General features: G+C 44.4%; 1 protein-coding gene across 1 annotated transcript in view; it reads right to left on the reverse strand.

Annotated features, from left to right (window-relative positions):
- The window catches only part of FAM47E (family with sequence similarity 47 member E), a 52,779-nt gene that overhangs the window by 4,825 nt on the left and 23,977 nt on the right, over positions 1 to 23,977 (reverse strand). The window contains exons 5-7 of the mRNA XM_073637104.1: positions 18,139 to 18,339; positions 16,724 to 16,882; positions 14,710 to 14,787 (exon numbers count right to left, since the gene is read on the reverse strand). Of these exons, the coding sequence (XP_073493205.1) occupies positions 14,710 to 14,787; positions 16,724 to 16,882; positions 18,139 to 18,339 (438 nt within the window). The remainder of the gene's footprint in view (positions 1 to 14,709; positions 14,788 to 16,723; positions 16,883 to 18,138; positions 18,340 to 23,977) is intronic.

The following is a 23,977-nucleotide window of genomic DNA, read 5'->3' on the forward strand; positions in this document are numbered from 1 at the left end:
TATTTCGGCCGACAGAGTCATGTGACGGCTTGTTTTTTGCGGGACAAGTTGCCGTTTTTATTGGTACCATTTTCGGACAAATTAAATTTTTTAATCGCTTTCTATTTTGATTTTTGGGGAGGCAGAATGAACAAAAACCAGCAATTCAGTAATTGTTTTTGTTTTGTTTTTTTTGTTACTTGTGTGGTAAAATTGCTAAGGCAGCTTTATTCTTCGAGTCAGTATGTTTACAGCGGTACCACATTTATGTAATTTTTTTGTTTTTGCTCTTTTACATAAACTTTTATAGAAAAAATAATTATCTTTGCATCGCTGTATGCTAAGAACTGTAACTTTTTAATTTTTTGGCTGACGGAGCTGTATGGCGGCTTGATTTTTGCGGGACAAGATGACGTTTTCAGTGGTACCATTTTTATTTACATCTGTCTTTTTGATTGCGTTTTATTCCACTTTTTTCCAGCGGTAGGATGAAAAGGCATAGTTTCTTATGTGCTTTTTGTTTTACGCTGTTCACTGAAGGGGTTAACTAGTGTGACCCGATTATAGAGCGGGTCATTCCGGACGCAACAATACCAAATATGTGTACTTTTTTTGTTTTTTTTTACATACAAATGTGTATTTATTAGTGTATATATATTTTATTATTTTTTAACATTTTTTTTTAGATTTTTGCAATTTTTTTTTTACTTTTTTACTTAGTCCCACTATGGGACTTTCACTTTTTTCATAGGTACAATGTATTGCATTGCACTAGCATTGCAATACATTATACCTGTAGTGAAAGATCCTGAGACCATGCTGTGCATTGGTCTTAGGAGCTTACCATAGCTTGGTGACCTGGGGGTCATCATGACGATCCCGGGTCACCACGACAATGGTCGGACCCCCGCGATGACGTCGCGGGGGCGCCGATCTGAAGGCAGAGGGAGCTCCTGTCCCTCTGCCTGCGATTGCGCTCGATCGCAACATTCAGGGGGTTAACAGACAGAGGCGGCGCTGACACCGCTCCTGGCTGTTTAGTGCCGGTGCTCAGCCACCAACAGCTCTGAGCTCCGGCTCTGATCGGGCAGGAGACGCTGATATTACAGCTTCTCCTGCACGATCGTGCTGTGATTGGTCAGTCAGATTCACTAACCGATCACAGAAATCTTGGTGCAGGGACCACCGGCATGGGTCCCTGCATCTCCGCCCCTGCCGCTCAGCTGTCTGTGACAGCTGTTGGTACTGAACTGTCATTGCCTGTTTACACGCAGTGACAGTTCAAAGTCATGACGAGGATAACCCGTCATGGTGCACAGACAGACATCCTGCCATGGTGGGCTATCCCTGTCATTGGTCGTTAAGTGGTTAACGGTCACCATGATCTGTAGTCCAATCTGCGGGCCCCATGTTATAGCGCAAGAGGAGCTGAGTAGATCGATATATGCGGTATATATTGGTGAGAAAGGATTCAGAATAACTTGTGCTTTTCTTAACTGTTTTAATCATTTAATCCTCTGCTCTTTCTGTGATTTTGGGTCCTGTGAGTGGTCCTATCAGTGACTGACAGCTTTCTATGTATAAGTGTGCATACAGAGATAGATGTCAGTCACTGATAGGACCGCCCACTGGACCCAAAATCACAGAAAGAGCAGAGGATTAAATGATAAAAACAGAGATTATACTGAATCTTTTATCGCAAAGAAATATATCAATCTACAGACTGGACAGCATTTTCTTGATGACAGAAAAGGGGCCAATGCTGGTGTAAAGAAGTCATTTCTAGCGTGCTGATTGGGACTGGCTGGTCTACAGAATGGTAGGATCACTCTTCAACCAGTCTACAAGTAGATCATGGCAGTGTGACTGAGCTACTGAGGATGTGTGAGCACCAGCACAACACATTGGAGGGAATTCTCAGAGCAAATCAAAAGTACATGAGGTGGTGGTGGCATAAAAGAATGTAACAGCTATATCCAGAAACAGAAGCATTTTTGTAAAATGATTCTAATTAAAAAATAGTTTTGTTTTGTGTGAACGAACCAACCATATATAGTATGGTCAAAGGGTTTTTGTTGCCTTATTTAAATAAAAAACAAAAAGCTTAATTGCTGTTTAACCCCTTCATAACGAAACAATGAGGGCTTGATTTTCACGGGACGAGTTGTACTTTGGAATGATATAATTCATTTTACAACATAGTATACCGGAAAACAGGAACAAAATTCACGTTTTAAGGCAGCCAATGGGTGCATAAAATGATGAGCATTCAAGCCGGCGCACAGTTAATACCGCTGACAGATATTGACAGCAGCATTTAACAGGTTAACAGTCATGGGCAGACCTCCACTCTACCCGCGGCTGTTAAAGGTAGGTCCTGGCTGTGTGTCACAGTCATTATATCTCTGGTATTGAGACGGCTCCATACACCCACTTCCGACTTGCTCAATACATGTTCACTGGATGTCGGTATGGGGTTAAAAGTTTTACAGCATTCTTACAAACTTTGGCCCCATACGCCAGTCTGAATGAGAGATGGACAGGAATAAAATGCTCCAAATTCATTAAGAGGCGCATGCCATTTAAAGGGGTTGTTTGGTCCAAATTTATAAGTCTGCAGTCACTCTGTGCGACTACAGACCTATAAATCCCACCAGCTCAGGCACTGTGCGCTGCAGGGATTTGCTGGTTTCTGAGCTTGGAGTGGAGGATATGTATCAGTTATACATATTCCTGGCCAGAGCCCTCCAGTGGGTGCAGCCTCACTCCATACACATGACTACTGGACAGCCACGCCCACTGGAGAGATGTGTCACTAAACGGAGAGCGGCCTCGCTCTATAGAAGTGTATGGAGCGAGGCCGCACCCAACAGTCGGATTCTGGCCGGGAGTATGTATAACTCATACATACCCTCTGGTCCCGGCTGAGAAACCGGCGAATTCTCACAGCGCAGAGTGACTGCAGACTTACCGATTTAGACCAGACAACCCCTTTAACCGCTTCCCGACCGCCCACTGTACATAAACGTCGGCGCTGCCTGGGCTCTGTGCAGCGCCGACGTTTATGAATGGTCGGCGGTCCCGCAGCCCTCAGGACCCCCAGGGTCATGCAAGTGCTGCGGTTGCGGTTCAGAGCGACAGCTCTGACAGGGGACATCATCGGAACCTGATTGGATCAGGTCCCAATGATGTTAACCCTTTGCTATCTTCTATATGCCGCGATCTATAGTGATCGCGGCATATAGAAGATAGTGAGAGGAGAGGAGGTCGTCCACTTACCTCTCCGACGGCCCCCTGATGCCTTCGAGGACCTGCCGTTGTTATGGCAGCTGGAGGTCACATGACCCCCTCCAGATCTGCCATATATGGTGTCCAGCTGAGCTCAGCCTGCTGCTGAGTCCAGCAGGAGACAGACAGTGTGAAACTGTCAGCAAAGTTCTCATGCAATGTAATACATGTCTATTGCATTGCATGAGATCAGTGATTACAAAAATAAAAATTAATGTCCCATACAGGGACTAAGTAAAAATGTAAAAAAAAGTCTAAAAAATGTTTTCAAACTGTTAAAAAAAAAAAATCACAAAATAAATAAAAATAAATAAATAAAATATTAAACCAATAAATCCGTATATTTATGCAAAAACAAAAAGAGTACACATATTTTGTATCGCCGCGTCCGAAACAACCCGATCTATAAAACTGTCACACTAATTAACTCCTTCTGTGCACACCGTAATAAAAATAAATAAAAAACGGAGCAAAAAACTATGCTTTTTCATCATATCGCCAAACAAAAAGTGGAAAAAAATGCGATCAAAAAGCAAAATGGAAATAAAAATGGTACCGCTGAAAACGTCATCTTGTTCCGCAAAAAGAAAGCCGCCATACAGCTCCATCAGCCGAAAAATAAAAAAGTTATAGCTCTCAGAATAAAGCGATGCAAAAAAAATATTTTTTCTATAAAATTGTTTTATTGTGTAAAAGCGCCAAAACATAAAAAAATATACAGTAAGTGTAGTATCGCTGTAAACATATTGACCCGAAGAATAATGCTGCCTTATCACTTTTACCACACGCAGAACGGCATAAAAAAAAACCTCAAAAAACAATTCCTGAATTGTTGGTTTTTGTTAATTTTACCTCCCAAAAAACGGAATAGAAAGCGATCAAAAAACGTCACATACCCAAAAATGGTACCAATAAAAATGTCAACTCGTCCCGCAAAAAACAAGCCGTCACATGACTCTGTCGGCCGAAATATGGAAAAATTATAGCTCTGAAAATATGGCGATGCAAAAACTAGATTTTGCAAAAAAAAGCGTCTCTTAGTGTGTGACAGCTGTCAATCATAAAAACCAGATATAAATCTGGTATCTCTGTAATCGCACCGACCCGAAGAATAAAGTAATCTCATCACTTATACCGCACGAGGTAAATAAAACCAATTCTTCACCTGCTACTGATTTGTTTATTATGTCTCCCAAAGATCGCAGTAAGGCTCTGCTCACATTTATCCTGCTCTCTGCGCTGAGCACTTACACCAGAGTTTCCGTGTAAATCTCTGAAATACGTGATTCAGACGGAACCCATGATGGAAGATTCCCTGTAATGAGGCAGATATAGGCCACTGTGGATGCCATCTGGCCTGTGATCCCACTGTGTCATTTTTTTTAGGCGTGCATAAAAGTGAGGTTAGCCACAGTTTTGTGCACTTCTGAAAAAAAGGACACCGCTAAACAGAGATCAGACGGAGTCCAGAGTAACTCTGCTGCCTCATTATAGTGAATGGATCCTGCAGGGGTTTCATCTGAATTACATCACTTGGAAATTTAGATGGAAACCCCGATGTAAGTGCTCAGCCTAGGGCGCCGGATAAATATTACATAAAATGTTCACAATAAAAACTTCAACTCGGTCCTCAAAAAAAGCTAGTCCCCACTCAGGTACGTCATCTGTTAAAAATATAAGGGACTTCCAAGTTACTGGTAGCAGAAAGGCTCTGGAAAAGCGAAATGGCCCTTGCCCCCTAAAAGAAATTCATAAAATTTTGTGCTCCCAAATCCAAATGCCTAATCTACAATAATTTGTTCTCCAATTGTCAAATAGCGCTCCGTCCCTCCCAGATCTCGCCATATGGCTAAGCGTTACGATACAGCCACATATGGGGTATTGCCACTTTTAGAAGAAATTGTGTGACACATTTCGGCACCATTTTTACCCATTGCCTTATGTGAAAATGTAAAATCTGAGGGTAAAACATTTTTTTGTGGTAAAAATACAATTCTGTTTTCTTCACTGCCCAATGGTATAAATTTAAAAATTAAAAAATACTCACTACTTCCCTAGATGAATTCCTTGAGAGGTGTAGTTTACAAAATGGGGTCACTTGTGGGGGTTTCTGCTGTTTCGGCATGTCAGCAACTCTTTAAATATGACATGGTGTCTGCAACCTCTCCCAGCTAACATAGCGCTCCTTTCTCTTCCGAACCCTGCCGTACCAAAGCAGTGGTTTTCCCCCACATATGGGGTATCGGCGTACTCAGGAGAAATTGCACAACAAATTTCATGGTGCAATTTCTCCTGTTATCCTTATGATAATGCAAAATTAGGGGATGAAAAACATTTTTTGTGGGAAAAATGTGAACATTTTATTTTTACGGCTCAATATTATAAACTTCTGTGAAGCACCTGGGGGTGCAAGGTGCTCACCACACATCTAGATAAGTTCCCTAAGGGGTCGAGTTTCCAAAATAGTGTCATTTGTGGGGGGTTTCTACTGTTTAGGCACATCGGGGGCTCCCCAAATGCAACATGGCGTCCGCTAATTATTCAAGCAAATTTTACATTCAAAAAGTCAAATGGCGCTCCTTCCCTTCCAAACCCTGCCGTGCGCCCAAACAGTGGTTTTCCTCCACATATGGGGTATCGTCATGTTCAGGAGAAACTGCACAACAAATTTCATGGTGCAATTTATCCTATTACCCTTATGATAATGCAAAATTAAGGAATGAAAAACGTTTTTGTGGGAAAAATGTGAAAATTTTATTTTTACAGCTCAATATTATAAACTTCTGTGAAGCACCTTGGGGTTAAAGGTGCTCACCACACATCTAGATAAATTCCTTAAGGGGTCTAGTTTCCAAAATTTTGAAAATTTAGCAATTTTCAAAATTTGAATTTTTATGCCCTTAAATCAGAGAGAGATGTCACACAAAATAGTTAATAAATAACATTTCCCACATGTCTACTTTACATCAGCACAATTTTGGAACCAAAATTTTTTTTTATTAGGGAGCTATAAGGGTTAACCAGCGATTTCTCATTTCAAATTTACAAAACCATTTTTTTAGGGACCACATCACATTTGAAGTCACTTTGAGGGGTCTTTATGACAGAAAATAGCCAAAAGTGACACCATTCTAAAAACTGCACCCCTCAAGGTGCTCAAAACCACATTCAAGAAGTTTATTAGCCCTTCAGGTGCTTCACAGGAATTTTTAGAATGTGGAAGAAAAAAATGAACATTTAACTTTTCTCACAAAAATGTTACTTTAGACCCAATTTTTTTTATTTTCGCAGGGTAACAGGAAAAAATGGAATACACAATTTGTAGTGCAATTTCTCATTAGCGCGCTAACCACTGTTTGGGCGCACTGCAGGGTTCGGAAGGGAAGGAGCGCCATTAGACTTTTTGAATGTAAAATTTGTTTGAATAATTAGCAGACGCCATGTTGCGTTTGGAGAGCTCCTGATGTGCCTAAACAGTGGAAACCCCCCACAAGTGACAACATTTTGGAATCTAAACCTCTCAGGAAACTTATCTAGATGTGTGGTGAGCACCTTCAACCCCCACGTGCTTCACAGAAGTTTATAATATTGAGCTGTAAAAATAAAATTTTCACATTTTTCCCACAAAAACGTTTTTCATCCCTTAATTTTGCATTATCATAAGGGTAATAGGATAAATTGCACCATGCAGATTGTTGTGCAATTTCTCCTGAGTAAGCAGATACCCCATATGTCGGGGAAAACCACTGCTTGGGCGCACGGCAGGGTTCGGAAGGGAAGGAGCGCCATTTGACTTTTTGATTGCAAAATTTGCTTGAATAATTAGCGGACGCCATGTTGCGTTTGGAGAGCCCCTGATGTGCCTAAACAGTGGAAACCACCCACAAATAACACCATTTTGGAAACTAGATCCCTCAGGGAACTTATCTAGATGTGTGGTGAGCACCTTGAACCCCCATGTGCTTCACAGAAGTTTATAACATTGAGCCGTAAAAATAAAATTTTCACATTTTTCCCACAAAAATGTTTTTCAGCCCCCAATTTTGCATTTTCATAAGGGTAACAGGAGAAATTGCACCATGCAATTTGTTGTGCAATTTCTCCTGAGTAAGCAGATACCCCATATGTGGGGGGAAAACCACTGCTTGGGCATACGGCAGGGTTCGGAAGGGAAGGAGCACCATTTGACTTTTTGATTGTAAAATTTGCTTGAATAATTAGCGGATGTGCCCCTGATGTGCCTAAACAGTGGAAACCCCCCACAAGTGACACCATTTTGGAAACTAGACCCCTCAGGGAACTTATCTAGATGTGTGGTGAGCACCCTGAACCCCCAAGTCCTTTACAGAAGTTTATAACATGGAGCCGTGAAAATAAAAAAATCTAACTTTTTCCACAAAAATTATGTTTTAACCCCAATTTTTTTATTTTCAGAAGGGTAAGAGGAAAAAATGGACCCCAAAAACTTTTGTGCAATTTCTCCTGAGTACGACAATACCCCATATGTGGGGAAAATACAGTGTTTGGGCGCACGGCAGAGTTCAGAAGGGAAGGAGCACTGTGTGACTTTTTGAATGCAAAATTGGCTGGAATCGAGAGCGGACGCCATGATGGGTTTGGAGAGCCCCTGATGTGCCTAAATAGTGGAAACCCCCCACACGTGACCTCATTTTGGAAACTACACCCCCCAAGGATTTTATCAAGGGGAATAGTGAACATTTTGAACCAGAGGTACGACGCAGAATTTGATAACATTAGGTCATCATATTGAATAAGTTGTCATTAGTCTTGAGCGCAAGTGCTCGCTACTTGAGTTTGAATCGGGTACTCAGGTATGCACCATGTATCACGGGTGCTCGAGTGACATGCTCGAGTCCCCGCCCACATGTTTCACGGTTATTAGACACCCAAAAAAAAACATGCGGGGATCGCTCGTGCATGGCAGGTGTAACATACCTGGCGGCGTCCTTGCATAGTGGTCCATCTCCCACTGTGCAAGAGCGTGCATTTGATTTCCAGTCCAGACTATCACTTTGGCTTCTTTCCATATTGTCTGCTTTGCTCTGCTCTGTCTGCTTAGGGCGACGCCCGCTGAACTTCCTGTTTCTTGTAGCTGCTGCAGACACACCCCTGATGCTTCCTCAGCCTATTGCTGTCTGTCACCTGGTATTTAACCCAGCTCCTCCCTGGAATCCTTGCCTGAGCATCTTGTTCTGTCAGTTGGCTTCTTGTCACTGATGTGCCAGGTCCTGTCTATGTTTCCTGCCTATTGCTGTCTGTCACCTGGTATATAGCTCAGCTGCTCCCATCTATCCCTGCCTGAGCATAGTGTTTCATTCAGTGTGTGCTTCCACTCTGAAGGTGCCAGGTCCCGTTCTTTGTCTCCTGTCTTGCGGTATCAGTTCCCGTGTCTGAACTGTGTCCTGTCTGTGTACTCTAGCCAGCTGCCTTTCCTGGAGGCTGTAATTCCAGGCCCGTGTGAACACGCTCTTAGCCTGTTCCTTCTGCCCTCTAGGGGCCGAATACCTAGATCACTTGTCTGTGTCTTTTCCCAGTGTCTGTTCATGCCCTAACTATCTTCCAGCCTGTTTCCCGTTTCTCTCTACGCCCATATCTTCCCTTTTTCTGCAGAGTCTGAACTCGTACCTAACTCCTGCTCGTTGTCACTGTACTTCCGTTTGTGAGTTTGTGGTCCACTCGCTACTTCACTGCAAGCACCCTGTGGGTATCTGGTTCTGCCTTTCCCTTCCTGTCTGTTCCGTGTGAACAGAGCCCTGTCCCCTCTGCCCTGCCTTGCTCGCCGCTCCGGCGGTTTCTGCCTGCTCTGCCTTGCTCACCGCTCCGGCGGTTCTTGCCTGCTCTGCCTTGCTCACCGCTCCGGGGGTTCTTGCCTGCTCTGCCTTGCTCACCGCTCCGGCGGTTCTTGCCTGCTCTGCCTTTGCTCACCGCTCCAGGCGGTCTCGCTCTGCTCTGACCCTTTGCTCGCTGCTCCGGCAGTCTCACTCTGCTCTGACCCTTTGCTCGCTGCTCCGGCAGTCTCGCTCTGCTCTGACCCTTTGCTCGCTGCTCCGGCAGTCTCGCTCTGCTCTGACCCTTTGCTCGCTGCTCTGGCAGTCTCGCTCTGCTCTGACCCTTTGCTCGCTGCTCCGGCAGTCTCGCTCTGCTCTGACCCTTTGCTCGCTGCTCCCGCAGTCTCGCTCTGCTCTGACCCTTTGCTCGCTGCTCCAGCAGTCTCGCTCTGCTCTGACCCTTTGCTCGCTGCTCCGGCAGTCTCGCTCTGCTCTGACCCTTTGCTCGCTGCTCCGGCAGTCTCGCTCTGCTCTGACCCTTTGCTCGCTGCTCCGGCAGTCTCGCTCTGCTCTGACCCTTTGCTCGCTGCTCTGGCAGTCTCGCTCTGCTCTGACCCTTTGCTCGCTGCTCCGGCAGTCTCGCTCTGCTCTGACCCTTTGCTCGCTGCTCCGGCAGTCTCGCTCTGCTCTGACCCTTTTGCTCGCTGCTTCGGCAGTCTCGCTCTGCTCTGACCCTTTTGCTCGCTGCTCCGGCAGTCTCGCTCTGCTCTGACCCTTTTGCTTGCTGCTCCGGCAGTCTCGCTCTGCTCTGAACCTTTTGCTCGCTGCTCCAGCAGTCTCGCTCTGCTCTGACTCTTTGCTCGCTGCTCCCGCAGTCTCGCTCTGCTCTGATCCTTTGCTCGCTGCTCCCGCAGTCTCGCTCTGCTCTGACCCTTTGCTCGCTGCTCCGGCAGTCTCGCTCTGCTCTGACCCTTTGCTCGCTGCTCCGGCAGTCTCGCTCTGCTCTGACCCTTTGCTCACTGCTCCGGCAGTCTCGCTCTGCTCTGACCCTTTGCTCGCTGCTCCGGCAGTCTCGCTCTATTCTGACCCTTTGCTCGCTGCTCTGGCAGTCTCGCTCTACTCTGACCCTTTGCTCGCTGCTCCGGCAGTCTCGCTCTGCTCTGACCCTTTGCTCACTGCTCCGGCAGTCTCGCTCTGCTCTGACCCTTTGCTCACTGCTCCGGCAGTCTCGCTCTGCTCTGACTCTTTGCTCACTGCTCCAGGCGGCCTCGTCGTGCTCTACTCTCGCTCACCGCTCCAGGTGGTCTCGTCTTGCTCTGCTCTTGCTCGGCCTTACTCTGCTGTGTTTGTCCACCGCATCTGCGGTTCTGTTCCTGAGTCCCAGTCTGTACTGGGTCCTATCCACTCTGTGCTCCAACCTGTCGTACCTGCCAGTACCTCCCTGCCTGCATACCAGTCGTGCTTACCAACATCCACCTGCCTGCATACCGGCCGTACCTGCCAGTACCTCCCTGTTTGCATACCAGTCGTGCTTGCCAGCATCCACCCGTTTGCATACCAGCCGTGTCTGCCTGTACCCACCAGTCTGTGTGCCAGCCTAACCTGCCTGTTCCTGTATTCCCCGGTGTGGGTCAACAGCCGTGTCCGGGGTCTGACCTGGAGTAGCACCTGGTCCCTCTGCTCGGTTCCTCCTTGGTGCACTGGCGTCGTATGCCGTCGTGCGACCTTGGTCAGATCGGGTGGATACTTAGTTACGCCCCTACACGCACACGCCAGTCAGTCCAGGCGTGTGCATTACAGCAGGCAATCCCCGCAAGGTTTTTTTGGCCGCAAAGCATATGGGGCGGAGATTTGAGCACCCACAATACTCAACGCTACTCAACGCATACCCGAGCACCCGATGCAAACTCAAGTAGCGAGCACTTGCGCTCAACACTAGTTGCCATATCGTCATCTTTTTATTTTTTTTTTGCTTTTGACAAAAATCCCAACCCTAACCCTAGCCCAACCCTAACCCCAACCCCAACCCTAACCCTAGCCCAACCCTAACCCTAGCCGAACCCTAACCCTAGCCGAACCCAAACCCTAGCCCAACCCTAACCCCAACCCTAGCCCCAACCCTAACCCCAACCCTAACCCCAACCCTAGCACAACCCTAGCTCAACCCTAATCCCAACCCTAGCCCCAACCCTAAACCTAACCCTAGCACAACCCTAGCCCAACCCTAACCCTAGCCCAACCCTAACCCCAACCCTAACCCTAGCACATCCCTAACTCCAACCCTAGCACAACCCTAACCCGAGAGTTTATTTTTCACACCGTTCCTCTAGCTTAAGTGATTAGACCGCTTTATTCTTCGGGTCGGTGCGACTACAGAGATACCAGAATCATATCGGGTTTTTATGATTGACAGTTGTCACACACTAAAAGACGCATTTTTTTGTAAAATCTAGTTTTTGCATCGCCATATTTTGAGAGCTATAATTTTTCAATATTTTGGCCGACAGAGTCATGTGATGGCTTGTTTTTTGCGGGATGAGTTGACGTTTTTATTGGTGCCATTTTCAGGCACGTGACATTTTTTGATCGCTTTCTATTCCGATTTTTGGGAGGCAGAATAAACAAAAACCAACAATTCAGGATTTTTTTTTTTTATTTTTTTATTCTGTTCCTCGGGTGGTAAAATTGATAAGGTAGCTTTATTCTTTGGGTCAGTATGTTTACAGCGGTACCACATTTATATAGTTTTTCTATGTTTTGGCGCTTTTACATAACAAAAGCAATTTTATAGAAAAAATTATTTTTTTGCATCGCTTTATTCTGAGAGCTATAACTTTTTTATTTTTCGGCTGATGGAGCAGTATGGTGGCTTCTTTTTTGCGGGACAAGATGACGTTTTCAGCGGTGCCATTTTTATTTATATTCGTCTTTTTGATCGCGTGTTATTCCATTTTTTGTTTGGCGGTATGATGATAAAGCATTGTTTTTTTTCTTCATTTTTTTTTTTTTTTTACCGAGTTCACTGAAGGGGTTAACTAGTGGGACTATTTTATAGGTCAGGTCGTTTCGGACGTGGCGATACCAAATATGTGTACTTTTATTGTTTTTTCTTTTTTTTTTCATAATAATATTTATTGATGGGTACATTATATTTTTATTTTTGGTGGATTATTTTTTTTATTTTTTTTTTATATTTTTACTTTTTTTTTTTTTTTTTTTTTTTTTCACTTTCTGACACTTTTTTTACTTTTTTACTTTGTCCCACTATGGGACTTTCACTTTTTTTATTCTGATCGCCTGCATAGTACAGGGATGGAGCACCATTCCTGTGCTATGCAGGCTGTCAGCGCTGCACAGGGAGAAGATAGTTTGGTCATGCACTGCGCATGACCAAACTATCTTCCTGCTGTCTGGTGACCCGGATGTTGTCATGACGACATTGGGTCGTCATGGCAACATCCGGGAAGCCGCGGCAGACAGCGCTGGAGGCCGGAAGAGGAGGGGAGTATTGCGATCACCTCCCCTTGTCACCGCAAGGACCGCTCCCAGCACATAGCACTGGGTGTCAGCTGTGACAATCAGCTGACACCCGGCGGCGGTCGCGCCCGCACACAGGCGATCGCAAAGACATACTAATACGTATCAGGCTCTTAAAGCCCAGGGCGCAGATACGTATTAGTACGTCTTGGGCTTTAAAGGGGTGTTCCCATCTCCAAGATCCTATCCCAATATGTAGTAGCTGTAATAATAATAATATCTCCAATTAGAAATGTAGTATAGTATTTTTGATTCGCTATGCCACTTACCTCATGTGCAGGCAATACAGGACTTTAGGTATCTACGGTTACGACCACTAGCAGCTAGCTAACTAACTGTCACTTTATCAGTGGACGTAAGCTTGGATACGTAAGGTCCTCCAATGCCTGCACATGAGGAAAGAGACATAGCGAATCTAAAATACTTTACTACATTTCTAATTGGAGGTATTTCCTAATATTATTATTATTACATCTACTACATATTGTGATAGGATCTTGGAGATGGGAATACCCCTTTAAAGGGGTTGTTCAAGTAGGATTCTTCAAAACTGTATTGCCCTGTATAAAATAATAATAATAAAAAAAAACATATTCACACCTTCTACTCCAGTGCCGGCTATCAGTGGCCACTAATTATCTTTAGTGCTCAAACTTCTTGGATAAATACAGTGTAATAAGTGGGGCTATGAGTTATACAGATCAAAGGTTGGGGGCATTGGATCACTGCCTGCATCACTTGCTGTGAACAGGTAATTGAAGCAGGTTATCGGATGAAGAGCAGACATGGAGTGTGTATACAGAGTAATTAATAGGTAGCTGTCAATGTTGGATAACAATTTAGGCCAGCAGATGTGTCCCTGTATGCCTCCCCTAGCACAGGTGTTAAACGAAGGTGCCTCAAGCCTTTCATTTTGTGCAGCTGCCCTATTTGTACTGTATAGTCAGGACAAGATAAAAAAATATTTTAGGTTTTTTTGTATTATAATTCTAGTTTTACAGAATCCATGGATGTATCCATGATCGGGGAGCATATTCACATCTGTGGGTAAAAGTGCAATAGTTTTGGTAGCTGGCAACCCACAGGAGCAAAATATCTCCCGGAATTATGGATATATCATATTCATGTGTGGTATGTAAAGAATGCTTGAAGGATGTTCGGTAAGATGGCAGACATATTGTTTCTCTAGGATGTTCCTGGGGAAAAATATGACCCACAGCAGAAATAAGGGCTAAAACTGGAATCAAATCTAAACAGCCGTCCACCTCTTATCTCAGTAGCGGGAGGAGTGAGGGGTCTGGTGAGACCATTTATAACATGTTATCTAAAGAATATCCGTGTCAGAGCCCAGGAGAAGCAACGTGTATTGCTGATCAGTCCACTTTTATTGCGGTGTTCTGCTCCGCCAGAAGCACTCATGGATCCAATTCGTAAGACGCATCTGTAGTTTATCCTTTTTATTTTATACTGTTTTTGCCGTTTTATGTACTTTTGTTATTCCATATTTTGTAACCTTATTAAGCACTGTACTTTTTTGTATATTAAATCAAAAATGTAATGAGTTTTTCCCTCGTTGCTCTAAAGTATCCACGATCTCAAGGAGATAAAATAGCTTGGTTGTGTTACCTTGCAGCCAGAGCGCAAGCAGTGAATCATTCAGGAGCTCTAGAAAGCTGGGTGTGCATGTATACTAGTGTTTTGCCCAGTACGAGTGTCTCGCTGGCCTGGTAAAATGGTGAGTGGTGGCAGCGTAAAGCGTGGAGTGGATGTGGCGACCGTCTGTGGGGCGTGCTTAGCTCATTGATAGCCTATTGCGATAGGTGACTGGACGAGTGAATGGAAAAGCGGATTCCCCCTTTACATCCGAGGCATGTGTGTCGTGAGCGAATGATGTTCGTGATATACAGCATTTAAGAAGTGCTTGTCCAAGTAGTGGACAATCCCTTCAAATTTAAGTCAATAAAACTAGATAACCTCATCAAATTAATTTTACACTGGGTTGTGCAAATATAGTCATCCAAACATTTTCCTATTTAGCTTTTTTATATAAAGTAGACATCAGGTAAGGTTATTAGATTATAACATTAGATGAAAAATTATAGCAAATGACACTCACCTCTGGTTTTCTATAACCCTTCTTTTCAATAAAATCTTTAAGGGCAGTAGATCCATGAAGCTGCAGAAGCTTTTCATCCTATATAAATTGTTTAAATAAAAATTGTTTAACGTTTCCATGGTAAGTTTAATCACAAAAGCAACTGGAATTGTTCATTGGTTACGTCCAATGCGGTAGATCGTTCAAAAAATATAAATGTTTACAAACGGTAACATACTATAGAGTGTCACTAAAAAACAAGTCTCCAAATAATAACGTTAACTCTGTCTCCATATGTGCAGTTCAGAATATATAAAGTGTTGTTTCTATCTGGGACTTTTATGGTATATCGAGATTAGAGTCTCACCGCTAGGTCACATCCGTCTTTACAATGGAGCCCCAATGTTAGAGTAGTATTCTGCAACTCTCCTAGTGCCGGAGTAACTATGTAGACAGTGCATCTACAGTACACACCAGCTTACATGTGCCAGGGAAAGCCACCACAATTGTGGTAAAACACAAGGCCCACGAAATGTTTCACTGTTAATTCGGCTTCATCAGAGGTACAGGTGTTATAAGTCGGATTAACAGTGAAACATTTTGAAAGAGCTTTTGCTATAACCTTCTATTATAGTATTCTAAAATACACAACTATTTTAACACTGTCTTTCTATAGTCAACTATGCAGTGTGGTATTGTATAATCAGCTTCATAAGTTTAGAAAGTGAAAAGTCATTATACAATCCTCAACACTAAAATTTCAACACTAATAAGGATGAGCTGTAAGGTTTTGCAAATTGTGGAAGTAGCAAAAGATCTGCAAATGATCTCATTTTCAAGCACCTAGCTCCAGTTTGTGGCAAGTGGGAGGGGCATAAAAGCCAGATTGAGAGCTAATTTTTTTTTGCCACATCAAACTTTAAAAAATCAGATGAAGTCTTGTGGGGTGATTGTGCGATGCTTCCTGTTAGTTTCTGTGCCAATTATCACCACTGACAATCGCCAGTTATTGCTACTGACTATTACGAACTGACAGGGGCAGAATCCTTGAAAGAGAAGACCTTGGTTTATCACTCTGGCAGATTGCAATACACGTAAGCCAAATTGTCAACACTGTCCAATGGTGCATATTCAACTGGTTGGAAAAACAACAATGAACTGAAATGTTAGCAAAAGGTACCCACATTGGGCTATGAGCCAGATGTCTGGCTACTGGTGTTCCATTGACCTCACTCCACCGCTCTCAAAGGTTATCATAGTGCAGAGCAAGATGGCAATGGAGGCTGGAATGGAGGTTTATCATCTTCAGAAATAAGTCCCACTTTTTTCATGGGCACAGTGATAGCCAGAGATTGATCTGGAGATCATTTGAGCAATACCATGAAGAGGCCTTCACAAAGGAACATGACAACAGTCCTAGTCTCAAGATTATGGTGTAGGGTGGTATAATGTACTGTAGTTAGACCCCTTTGGTCTTCATTCCAGGTACAGTAACAGCTTAGTGTTACATTGATTTGGCCGTGGAACCAGTGGTACAGACATTTCTCCAAAGTGTTCCAAGAGCAGTTTTTTAACAAGACATCGTCAGGCCGCATTTTGCTTGTGCTACTGTGAGCAGCCTGAATAACAGAAACATGCTACCATGGCCTGCATCGCCAGATTTATCTCTGATCAAGCACATCTGGATTGTCATTGGTTGGTGATTGTAATGAGAGCTGCCAGGAGCGGACCTTGAGGAGTGGCGTGCCCACATGCATTCAACATGGCAGAACAGTCCTCAGACAACCATTAATAACCTCACTGATAGCTTGCCAAGGAGCATAAGTGTGTATGCATTTTTGCCTTTGGCGCTCATATTCGACATTGAGTAAGTCAAGATGTTTTACAAATTTTGTTTTTTTACCTTTTTGCATATGATTAACATATTGATCTATCCTGTGAATTACATAATTCCACAACTTTTCCTTCATGGTGATGCAATGTCAATGTTGAGGACCATATGTTTTTAAAGACACATAAACAGAATATACCATACCATTTCACTTAGTCTTTCTACAGAATCTGCACCCTTTTCCTTGTCTTCTATTGTCGGGTCTTTCAATGGCTCATTGACTTTCTGTCTCTTCCATGTTTTAGGATCAAGGTACCAAGCTCCATATCTAGTTTTTACCCAACTTGGACGGTATGTGGACTCCTATAAAAAGAAAATGTTATAGAAGATACAGTTGCGTTTCAATATATGTTTATAATGCAAGAAATAAGACAAAATAACCAAAAGTAAAAATGTTCAAGTCATCAAACGCCACTTTAATTATGGAGTTCACTAAAGCATTCAATCTTAGTGATAAATCTCCTGAAAATCAGAAGAAGGAACAGGGATCAAGACGGATGGAGGAGAAAGCAGGGGATATACAAGACAAAAGGAAAGAGCAGGAAATGTAGTGAACATATAGGGAAATGGTGGCATGAAAGACCAGATAAAAGACTAGAATGTGTGGTAAACATACGAGGAAGAGGAAGGAACAAAGGAGCAGAGGGTGCAGGAAGGAAAGTAGGAAAAAGGGATCTTCAGGAAGGATCAGGTACAATTGGGACAGTAGCAGAGTTCATGAAAGACCAGATGAATGATTGGGGTAAAGGGAAAGGGCTTGGATGACCAAAGGAAGAAATAGGCAAAAGCAACAGTAGAAAAAGCAGTGTACATGAAAGACCAGAAGAACTAGCAGGAAGGATGGGGAACAGGGCAAGAAGAAGTAGCATGAATAGCTAGAGACATGGTAAGGGAATAGGGGGGGAAGCAGTTGGCACGTGGAATTGAGGAAAGGAGCAGAGAGAGGTACAAATGACAGAATGTTCCTTAGGAAAGTTTAGTTCAAGCTTCATTGTGATTTATTTAATTAAAAAAGTACTTTATTTTACCTTCAAAGGATTGGTACAGAGTATACATGGAAACAGAACTCTATAAAAAAAGCAAATACTGTAATAATTTGAAAAAGAAAAAACAAAAAAGCCGGCACTAAACCTCATTACATCAGGATCCACCAGTCCTCATTTAGAATCAGGTCGTAAGAAGCCCAATGGTCCGCGGTGCTTCACCAAACAATCAGTCCAATAAAGATAAATGAAGCATGAAAAGAACGGTGGCACTCACCATGGGCTGGAACAAACGACAATTTTTATTGCAAAAAAGACATCAAGGAGCAGCGGCGACCATGTGGACCTGTAGAAGCGCATTCCGGCGCGAAACGGCCGTAGTCAAGCTTCACACTCCCCTGCATTCCTCTGGTCGCCGCTGCTCCTTGATGTCTTTTTTGCAATAAAGATTGTCGTTTGTTCCAGCCCATGGTGAGTGCCACCGTTCTTTTCATGCTTCATTTATCTTTATTGTAATAATTTATTTCACAGGACCTGCATTCGCTTGATTTCTCACAGTTAACTCATTGGATTTACCATAGATTTACCAGCGTTCCTTAACGCTGAGGTCTTTGCTGTGCCATCTTGCGGTGGGACTCCTACTGACATTCTTAGCTCTGGTGGTACATTGTTGAGCTCTACTACATGGATCGGGACACTGAGGGCAGGCTTTGTCTCATATCCACTGGCAAATAAACTGAAGATGCTGGATTCATTGACACTGCATGGCTCCCCTCCCTGTATTATAATGCAAATACACAATCTTAATAATATATATAAAGACATTTTATTATTAATATTTGAATAATAGGACCCACTATAATGTACAAACGTGTGCATTCTCAATGTGTGCACAGCTTTCCCACCATTTTTAAGTGACAGTGTGATACTGTTTCATCCATTTGTTTTCAGCATAATCTATATAACTTCAAAAGTGACAAAACTGCTCAATGACAAACAGATACTAGTGTAAAGTTTAAAGAGTTAATGTGTATCTAAAATGTAGACTGCAAGCTATTTATCCCCACAATGAAAATTCTTCTGAATAAAGTAAAGGGCTTAAATGGTGGTAGAGAAAGGCTATAAATGTATCATTTCAGAAAATGTGTTCTTATACAGTACTAGATGGTGGCCCGATTCTAACGCATCGGGTATTGTAGAATATGTATGCGGCCGACCGGGCGCAATCAGCAGAACGTTGTTTAAATTTGCCGCCAAAATCGCTGATTGGTCGCGGCCGGCAACCGCGACCAATCAGCAAAACGGTGTTTAAATTTGGCGCGGCTGGCGGTCACGACCAATCAGCAGAGCAATGTTTAAATTTGGCGCCAAGATCGCTGATTGGTCGCGGTCGGCTGGCGGCCGCGACCAATCAGCAGAGCGTTGTTTAAATTCGGCGCCAATCTCGCTGATTGGTCGCGGCAGCAGAGCGTTGTTTAAATTTGGCGATAAAATGCCTGATTGGTCGCGGCCGCTGTTTAAATTTTGCGGTAAAATCGCTGATTGGTCGCGGGGCAGCGTCCGCGACCAATCAGCACAGCTGTGTTTAAATGTGGCGCCAAGATCGCTGATTGGTCGTGGCCACTGTTTAAATGTGGCGCCAAAATCGCAGATTGGTCGCGGGCAGCAGCCGCGACCAATCAGCACAGCGGTGTTTAAATTTTGTGCCAAGATCACTGATTGGTCGCGGCCGCTGTTTAAATTTTGCGGTAAAATCGCTGATTGGTCGCGGGGCAGCGTCCGCGACCAATCAGCACAGCTGTGTTTAAATGTGGCGCCAAGATCGCTGATTGGTCGCGGCCGCTGTTTAAATGTGTCGCCAGAGGCCGCGACCAATCAGCGAATCGTATTGGTGAGGACCGGGGAGCGGAATCATATTGGTGAGGACCGGGGAGCGTCGCTGCCTATGCGGCTACTTCCGCTGCGTGAAGTCGGGAGATGAGCGGCTGCTCGCAGCAGAAGTATCCCGACGGCAGCGCCGCTCCCCGGTCCTCCCTTGACACCCTAGCCGCAAGGAGGTCAGCGGCGCCGACGCCGGTCGGGATACTTCTGCTGCTAGCGGCCGGGAGATGAGCGCCTCGTGCCGCCTCATCTCCCGGCTGCATCACCGCTGACCTCTGTCCGGCAGATGAGCCGCTAACGGCCGCCATCTTTTTCTCAAATCCTGCGTCGCTGATTGGCCGCAGCCGGACCAATGAGCGACGCGGGATTTCCTGGACAGACAGACAGACAGACAGAAAGACAGACGGGATAAGACGATTATATATAAAGATGTGCAAACATTTGTCACTAGCTGTAAATACTGATGTGTTTAAACTTTTGGTCTGTACTGTATGTAGTAAATATACATACATACAAACATATATAATACAATATATATATACTTTATATTTTTATATATATATATATATATATATACACATATATATGCAGTATATAGATTGTAGGGTACTGCATGACTATCGGGATCATTACAGAACTGTTTGTGTGTGTGGTAGACTTTAAAGTATGTGGACACCATAGGGAATTTTATGCATGTATTTACGTACATTTTTTGTAAAATGCATATGCATTTAAATAATAAAAAAAGGCTCTAAAGGTGTGCAAATCATTTAAGGATATGTGTGCGTTGCAATTTTTGATTATTATTTTTGGCATGTTTTTGTTGCGGAATAAACAGCAGTTTACAGTACCAGCAGACTGAATGAGATTTCTGAAATCTCGTGCACATGCTTATTTTTTCCTTGCAGATTTGTAGCGGATTCAAATCTGCAGCATGTTGATTCTTTCAGGGTTTTTGCTCGTTTTTTCGAAAAAAAACATGCAAAAAAAGCAGCAAAAACGCAAAGAAACTGGCTCACATGAGGACCACCCCAGGAAAGGAAGACCAAGAGTCACCTCTGCTTCTGAGGATAAGTTTATCCGAGTCACCAGCCTCAGAAATCGCAGGTTAACAGCAGCTCAGATTAGAGATCAAATCAATGCCACACAGAGTTCTAGCAGCACACACATCTCTACAACAACTGTTAAGAGGAGACTTTGCGCAGCAGGCTTTCATGGTAAAATAGCTGCTAGGAAACCACTGCTAAGGACAGGCAACAAGCAGAAGAGACATGTTTGGGCTAAAGAACACAAGGAATGGACATTAGACAAGTGGAAATCTGTGCTTTGGTCTGATGAGTCCAAATTTGAGATCTTTGGTTCCAACCACCGTGTCTTTGTGCGACGCAGAAAAGGTGAACGGATGGACTCCACATGCCTGGTTCCCACCGTGAAGCATGAAGGAGGAGGTGTGATGGTGTGGGGGTGCTTTGCTGGTGACACTGCTGGGGATTTATTCAAAATTGAAGGCATACTGAACCAGCATGGCTACCACAGCATCTTGCAGCGGCATGCTATTCCATCCGGTTTGCGTTTAGTTGGACCATCATTTATTTTTCAACAGGACAATGACCCCAAACACACCTCCAGGCTGTGTAAGGGCTATTTGACCAAGAGGGAGAGTGATGGGGTGCTACGCCAGATGACCTGGCCTCCACAGTCACCAGACCTGAACCCAATCGAGATGGTTTGGGGTGAGCTGGACCGCAGAGTGAAGGCAAAAGGGCCAACAAGTGCTAAGCATCTCTAGGAACTCCTTCAAGATTATTGGAAGATCATTTCCGGTGACTACCTCTTAAAGCTCATCAAGAGAATGCCAAGAGTGTGCAAAGCAGTCATCAAAGCAAAAGATGGCTACTTTGAAGCACCTAGAATATAAGACATATTTTCAGTTGTTTCACACTTTTTTGTTAAGTATATAATTCCACATGTGTTAATTCATAGTTTTGATGCCTTCAGTGTGAATGTACAATTTTCATAGTCATGAAAATACAGAAAAATCTTTAAATGAGAAGGTGTGTCCAAACTTTTGGTCTGTACTGTATATATATACACAACGCATCTAACAATCCTTCTGAGGACTAATCCAGCTGCACATATTCAATGGTGATAGCAGGGGTTAGGCAGGCAGTGTATGTGGCAGACTTCAGTGCATATAGAGCAAGACGGCCAATTGAACGTTCCTGCTGCTGCTGTTCTTACAGATATTTGTAGACATAGCCCCAGATATCAGGGGCCAGGGATTTTTTTTTTAATCTTAATCCTGGTTATTTACTTAAAAAGCAATCCAGAGTACACCATTTTTCTGCTCCATTTGCTTGTTCTCACTGCAGAATAAAGCCAGATCTGTTCCATATTTCAGCGATAAAAATCCAGAAATTTAAACTGAACGTGGAAAATATTGGCCTCCTTTTCCATTCTGCTGCAGTGTGTCGGTCAAGCTATTCACACTAGGTGTTTGTGAAGAATAGTATTAGTAAATTACAGGCTTGCTATTTAAAATCGAGGTTCTCTGTCAGACATAACACCTATAAAAGTGTTCCAAAATCAGACATTTCTTCCATTTTCATTTCGTTGCAGTGTGTCGATCAAGCTATTCACGCTAGGTGTCTGTGAAGAATAGTATTAGCAAATTACAGGTCTGCTATTTAAAATTGTGGTTCTCTGTCAGATGTATCACATATAACGGCGTTCCAAAATCAGCCATTTCTTGTGACCCTGGAAAATAGTGTCCTCCATTAAAAATGGGCAAGGTGCATGGCAAGGGATGGGGAAGTGGACGTGAAGATGATGGTGCATGCAGAAGCCGAGGACGTGGGCAAGCTGAAATTGTGCCACAACAAACACCCACATCTTGTTGCTCGACCTTCCTGTCCCAATTTCTAGGTGACCGCAGAACACCACTATTGAACACAGAGCAGTGTGAAAAGATAATTGGTTGGATAGCAGATAATGCTTCCAGTCACTTAGCCACCACCACCCTGTCTTCCACACAGTCAAGTCTCAGTAGCCGTGAGTCCGAACCGCATATTCCTTACCCCGATCCTCCTTCCTCCCACCATGCCGAGTGTCCCGAGACAACTGATCCCACACTTGGACACTCAGAAGAGCTATTCACTTTTCCATTTGTACATTCGGTCCTCTCGCCCAGCCAGTTGCAAGCGAGTCAAGAGGAGAACGCGTATTGGAGCAGCCACGGTCACATGAAGGCGACGGTGGGAAAGTGCAATTACTGTCGCAAGAGGTGGATGATTATGATGATGAGACACAATTGCCAGAAAGTCAGGAGGAGGACCAGGGTGCAGAAGTGGAAGACAAGGTGGTGGATGATATAGTAACTAACCCAACCTGGCAGGGGGACATACAGAGCGAGGACAGCAGCACACAGGGGGAGGAAAGCATAGCACCACAACAGGCAGGAAGAAGCAGTGTGGTGGCCGCAGACCCGCAGACACAAGGCAGGAAAGCGTTCCTCGTAACGCAAACACGACAGAAGTTGCCAGTACAACTGTTCGGTCTTCCCGAGTCTGGTTATTTTTTAAAGACTCCACAGATAACACCCCAAAAAGGCCATTTGCACAACCTGCCAGGCCAGCATCAGCATGGCTAGCAAAACTAGCAGCCTGATCACCACCAGCATGATCAGGCACATGGCAGCAAAGCAACCGACTAAGTGGGCTGAACCCCAGGGTCCAGCAACAGTGTCTGCGAGTGACACCACAGCTTGTTCCGCTGTTGTGCATGCATGCCAATCCCCTGTCCATGGTGCATGCCAAGATGCCTCCCGCCCTGCATCTGTCGTTGAATACTCTCAACTAGCACCATTAGCAAGCACATCCTTGTCCCAGTGCAGCGTTCAGCTGTCCCTACCCCAGTCCTTGGAACGCAAGCGCAAATACGCAGCCAACACCTCACAGGCCACACTACTAAATTCACACATTTCGCAAATGCTTGCACTCGAAATGTTGCCTTTTGGGCTCTTGGAGACTAAAGCTTTCCAAAACCTGATGGCGGTGGATGTCCTTCGGTACTCGGTGTGCCGTCCCCGCATTACATGAGCACGTGTCCCACAATATTAGACGTGCCCTCTACAACGCATATACTGGGAAAGTCCACCTAACCACAGACACGTGAACAAGTGCTTGTGGGCAGGGACGGTATATCTCGCTGGCGGCACACTGGGTTGATATAGTGGAAGCCGGGACCCAGTAGGACCTTGGGATGGAACACGTCCTCCCGACGCCGAGGATTGCGGGCCATGGTTCAATCAGGGCTGCCCCCACATTCTACAGCTCCAGCACCTCCTCCTCCTCTTCAGCCTTCAGCTCCGAAATGATCACATCAGTCGCAAGCTGGAAGCACTGCAGTACTGCCTCGGCCAAGCGGCAACAGGCTGTGCTGAAGCTAATATTCTTAGGCGACAAACCGCACAACGCTGAAGAGTTGTGGACAGCTCTGAAAGAGTAGGCAGATCTGTGTCTGACACTGCCTACCC

Source organism: Phyllobates terribilis, unplaced genomic scaffold (assembly GCF_046119375.1).
Source record: "Phyllobates terribilis strain yellow unplaced genomic scaffold, ASM4611937v1 Scaffold_1__5_contigs__length_1240528914, whole genome shotgun sequence".
NCBI classification, from domain to species: domain Eukaryota; kingdom Metazoa; phylum Chordata; class Amphibia; order Anura; family Dendrobatidae; genus Phyllobates; species Phyllobates terribilis.